At 49.0% G+C, this 1,547-nt stretch overlaps 1 gene segment (V, D, J or C); it reads right to left on the bottom strand.

Annotated features, from left to right (window-relative positions):
- Positions 1 to 378: 378 nt before the first annotated feature.
- Positions 379 to 888, bottom strand: LOC107113691. The segment is given in 2 exon segments: positions 379 to 695; positions 818 to 888. Coding segments are annotated over 2 exon segments (363 nt in total).
- Between the last annotated feature and the right edge of the window lie 659 nt (positions 889 to 1,547).

Raw genomic sequence — 1,547 nt, 5'->3', positions numbered from 1 at the left:
TGGAGCAAACCTCATCCAATCACTTCCTGGCATCCTGACTCAGCAGCATTTCAGTGGCTTCTCTCCCACATTTAACATTTTGGGACAGACAAGACACCATGGAGACATGAGAGAGTCCAGGGTGCTCTTGGAGCCGTGTACTACCCAGGCACTTTCTGTCCTCACACGGTGGCATTGGTGGGGTGGATTATGTAGAGGGATGCATTTGGGGCAGAGGTGGATGCTCCTTTCTTGGAGAAGGAGGTGGGATTTCACAGCCTTTTTGTACATGCCAACAGCCCCATTCGAACAACATCAGGCTCACATCACATTTCACTCTGCAGTCACTCTTGCTTCCCCTCCCTGGGGAGGAAGAGTGCACGTTTTTGACGAAGTTCCTCATGAGATTTTACCACCGTGGCATTGGCTAGCCCCGCTGGGCCACATGTAACAGTAATAATCAGCCTCATCTCCAGGCTGGAGATTACCGATGCTTAGATAACCCGTGTTGCCTGATTCAGAAACGCTGAACCGATCGGGGACCCCAGTTCCCCTGGTGCTGCTATAGAAGAGAAACCGAGGGGCCTGGCCAGGTATCTGTTGAACCCAGCCAAAGGCATTCTTGTTACTGCTGATAGTGCAGGGGAGTTTCGTCGTTTGTCCAAGAGAGCCAGACTGTGAGGGAGGCTGAGTCAGGGTGTGCTGTGAACTGGCACCTTGGCAAGAAAGAAACAAAGGCAAAACCATGAGCTTGATTCCATTTCTCAGCTCCGAAATATCAGCAGACACTGTGTTTTCATGACAGAAATACAGCATTGCTTTCTTTCTGTCACCTTACCTGAGCCATAACTGAGGAGCGTGACGAGAAACAGGGCCCAGGCCATGGTGGAAACCAAAAGGAGACCGAATTTGGGGAGCTAGAAGTTGTCTAGCTGAAGCCCTCCCTTTTCTTTCTTAAATCCTCCAGAACCTGAAGAAGGGCTCCTCATGCAAATAGGTCCACGCCCACTGGCTTCTCCCAAAAAGGCTGCACTTCCTCTTGAGAGATGATCCACTGTAGCCAAACCCATGACTAAAGAACCCATCTGTGTGAAGAGGTGAACAAGAGAGATTTCCTTTTCCAGGATGAAGAAAGATCCAACAATATACTAACCAAATTCACAGTGGGGAAGGCAAAGTAGGGGAATTGTCAACAGAAATCCATTACCCCAGGAAAGATGGGATTCCCTTACAAGTAATGGGAGGATGGACGAGATTGCAGGGGGTAAGAGGGGTAAGAGGAACAATGCTTAATCCATCCAATAGCTAATACTTTGAAGGGATGTGCAGTGAGAGAATCCCTCTCCTGATTTCTCCAGCCAATTTTCTCCTGCAGTTCCCACGCACCCAGCCTCATTCCAGGATGGTAACAGTCTGGGAGGAAAGTATCCTGGCCATTTAATAGAGGCTTCATGTGTAGAAATGGGCAGACGCTCCCAGCCTCATTCCAGGATGGTAACAGTCTGGGAGAAAAGTATCCTGGCAGTTTAATAGAGGCTTTATGTGTAGAAATGGGCAGTTGAAGCAAT

Source organism: Gekko japonicus, unplaced genomic scaffold (genome assembly GCF_001447785.1).
Source record: "Gekko japonicus isolate JY-2015 unplaced genomic scaffold, Gekko_japonicus_V1.1 scaffold7267, whole genome shotgun sequence".
Classification (NCBI taxonomy): Eukaryota; Metazoa; Chordata; class Lepidosauria; order Squamata; family Gekkonidae; genus Gekko; species Gekko japonicus.
The sequence above is the reverse complement of the archived record's forward strand: the minus strand, read 5'-3'. Positions and strand labels throughout refer to the sequence as shown.